This window comes from Lactuca saligna, chromosome 7 (assembly GCF_052625555.1).
Source record: "Lactuca saligna cultivar CGN05327 chromosome 7, ASM5262555v1, whole genome shotgun sequence".
Classification (NCBI taxonomy): Eukaryota; Viridiplantae; Streptophyta; class Magnoliopsida; order Asterales; family Asteraceae; genus Lactuca; species Lactuca saligna.
The window spans coordinates 9,532,113-9,535,281 of NC_136423.1; the positions used below are offsets into that span (position 1 = coordinate 9,532,113).

At 33.2% G+C, this 3,169-nt stretch overlaps 1 protein-coding gene across 1 annotated transcript; it reads right to left on the reverse strand.

The window, feature by feature from the left end:
- Positions 1 to 737: 737 nt before the first annotated feature.
- Positions 738 to 2,492, reverse strand: LOC145005220 (S-adenosyl-L-methionine:benzoic acid/salicylic acid carboxyl methyltransferase 2-like). Its single transcript, XM_078964280.1, has 4 exons — positions 2,405 to 2,492; positions 1,910 to 2,320; positions 1,237 to 1,491; positions 738 to 1,159 (listed from the first exon to the last, which is right to left on the reverse strand). Exons 1-4 carry the CDS (start codon positions 2,477 to 2,479, stop codon positions 788 to 790), a joined length of 1,113 nt encoding a protein of 370 aa, XP_078820406.1. The 5' UTR covers positions 2,480 to 2,492; the 3' UTR covers positions 738 to 787.
- Positions 2,493 to 3,169: the final 677 nt, after the last annotated feature.

Sequence of the window (3,169 nt, forward strand, 5' to 3'; positions counted from 1 at the left end):
ATGAGCAAATTAAGAAGGATATGTTGTTGAAGTCCTAAGAGTACTTTGGATGCCTTCTTAAAAAGTAGATCGATACCATTTTTTATATGTATTAAGTGTTGAATATGAATTGAAATTTATGGATTTATTGTATGTCGAATCTTGAAACTTTTGTACTTTTATATTTGTTGGTTTTGAAATATAGATTTGTTGTAAGTTCGAAGATTTTTGTGTGTTGAATATGTAATTATTATTAATTTTTTCATGAATTTATAATTTTTTTATAATGACAAAATCTGTCGCTAATCTGTTAAAAAAGTATGTCGGTAATCCGTAAGTGAGTTATTCTGATATTGTGTTCGGTAATCCGTTAGTGAATTATTCCATTGGTAATCTGTTGCAAACACATTCTGTCGGTAACCTATTGCAAAAAGAATTTCCGTTAGTAATTGGTTACTAATTGCCGACAAAAAAATCCGTCGCTAAAATTTGTCGTAGCCATCGGAAATCCGTTGCAAACAATTATCGACAAGAATATACCGATGCATATGGGTCGTTGCAATTCCGTTGGCAAAGCCTATTAGCAACGGATTACAGACGGCTTTGGCCATGGGTTATGCTCTTTTTTGTAGTAGTGGGTTAAACGGTTTAGGCTAAACAAAGGGCTAACATTAACATTGCTAAACCGATTAAAGGGATAAACATTAACATTGGCCCAAACTAAGAAAGGGCCCAATAAAGTTATTAGGCTAGCAAAATAAACATACCATTTTATATAGAGATTCACTGATTTGAACACACGCATATTTCATTTTCTAGTCAATGAAACGACTATATTAAAGTGTCTGGTTTTTTTGTTTGCTAGATCTTCAGCCACCAGATTTTGGAACTTCTGAAATAGCACATCAATATTTATTAAATTTCCAAAATGAGATGTCAACAACGGTTCATAAACAGCTCTGAGAACATTTGCACAGTTTTTCCCATGGATGTGGCTCTGCTCATCTAAATCTTTCACATTTGTGTAGTCCGTATCATATGGATCCCAGTTTACTTGAAAAGCAATCAAGGTATCAAGTGAAAACGATCCCTCATTGTGAATAATATACATGAGTTCATCCTTGCATGGAGCATAATTTGGGACATTGAATGAGTGCAAATATGATTCTTGAACCAGTCCCTACAGTTATTAAAAGCATATATGGTTACTTACGCACACAAAACAGAAATTTCAAGTGGTTATGGTCGACTATATACCTCTTCGACCATATTGAGTAATGATTGTGCTATTAGCTCAAAAATACGACCACCATCATCAGTGGTTAGATCAACACTGCTACGACCACGAAATGTTAAAACCATGCACCCACCGTGCACAACTTCGTTGGACCGCATTTGTAGAAACTTTATAAAGTCGGATTGAAATTGACTTTGATATGCTTCCAACACATTCAGTGGACTTGATTTTGCCATGTATATATTTTCTTTATTGTTTTCAATGCCTTTAGGTACCTATAGAATGTCCACGTGACTATGAATTTGCATCAAAAATAGTTTGAAGTGACATGTATGCACAATTGTTTTCCAAAATCTTGTTTGTCCGGTTTATAAATGTGTTCCTATTCAAATTACTGCACAGTTCTAGTTAATAATACTTGAATTTTTTTACAATTCTCATCTTTTTATTTGCGCCCGGTAAGAAATCACTTGTAAAACGTAATCAGGGGTAGAGACAGGAATTTTGAAACGGGGTATATTTTATTTAGTTATCTTATCATCCTAGATATTAAAAAACATGATAAAATCCCTTTAGTTCGGGTATAGATAGAACATGTTTAAAAATAATTTTTTTATATATGTAAAACAACTTTTGTAGGGATGTTGCACTGAACGTAATATTAGTCAGAGTCAATTATAATTATATGCAAACCTGTGAAAGCCAATGAAGAGCATAAGAGGAGTGAACAAAGTGTAAGCTTTCATCTGGAAAGAGTCTACCATAAAAGGAACCGGGATTAGCTGAAACAAAACAAGACCAAAAATTTTCTCCCTTCTCCTTCTTAAGGTTTGCAGTAAACTTGGGTAGCAATTGGAAAATGGTATTGAAATCATTTCCAAAAAGATCATTTAAGAAGACTTGAAATTGTGGTGCTTTATGATTATTTTCTTTACAGAGCTTAAGGACTAAATCAATAACCATAGATGCCAGCAATAGTGTATTTTTGCCGGTGCCACATCCTAAATCTGCTAGTACGAAAACTTTGCTGAAGGCCGCTTCAATATTAACCATTCCTTTGATTGTATGCTGTAAAACCTGCAGACTTTTCCGTATGGCAGTTTCCTGAAAAATAGTTTGATTAATTACAGCATTATTACTATTTTTAGACTAAGAAGTTTAATGGTATTTAATGACAGCGTAAGAGACCTGAAGAAATGAGTTACTCGCGTAGCTTGATTCTCCATCGCCAACATTCATGTGTAGTGTGTTTTCTACTTCCATGGCTATATATATGTTTCCTTTGCCTTAATTTGCTCTACAACTGCCTTCATTTATAAGCTTCCACATGTGAACTGTTCATCTCAAACTCTTTTCATTTTACCTTTAAATTATTACTATATTTTTATATTAGTGATAAACCATTAAATTTAATACTATTATTTAATTAAGTATGTTTTATTGAAGTAATCTAAAATGAAGTTGACTCGAGTTAGAAACCGAGAGGCTTTGATATTTAAAATCATATTATAAAATATTTCCTTAAGTAATCTGTAATAAGTGAGACATCTATTTGTATATGCTATTTCTAAAATTTTCTATTGGTACATCCGTATCTATTTTTTCTTTGGAATGGCTGAAAATTATATTAAAAACTAGTAAGAAGCAAGAGAAAAACAGTTACATCACCATAGTAGCTAAGAGGGGTTATGAAAGCATCTAGCCCAAAGTAACTTTACTATATCTATTAGAAACCTAAAAGAAAGACTTTTCAACAACTTCATCAAAAACTAAAGACTTCTTTGGGAGAACTATTCCAAAAATAACTGTATTGCGAAAATTCCACATGCACCAAAAAGAAGTGATAATGACCGCATCAAACACCTTTCGTTGACCCCTCCGCAAAGTAACATCATCCGACCAATTGATTAAAGACTGCACCGAAAGCTAAGCTGGAAGAGATAAGCCCCACCA

What these genes read in the sequence shown, in the direction of transcription:
- LOC145005220 (XM_078964280.1), bottom strand. Translation starts at nt 2,479, where the DNA reads ATGGAAGTAGAAAACACACTACACATGAATGTTGGCGATGGAGAATCA. An exon ending in CGAGTAACTCATTTCTTCAG is followed by an intron (nt 2,321 to 2,404) that starts GTCTCTTACGCT and finishes ACTATTTTTCAG; the next exon opens with GAAACTGCCATACGGAAAAG. An exon ending in TACTCAATATGGTCGAAGAG is followed by an intron (nt 1,160 to 1,236) that starts GTATATAGTCGA and finishes TAATAACTGTAG; the next exon opens with GGACTGGTTCAAGAATCATA.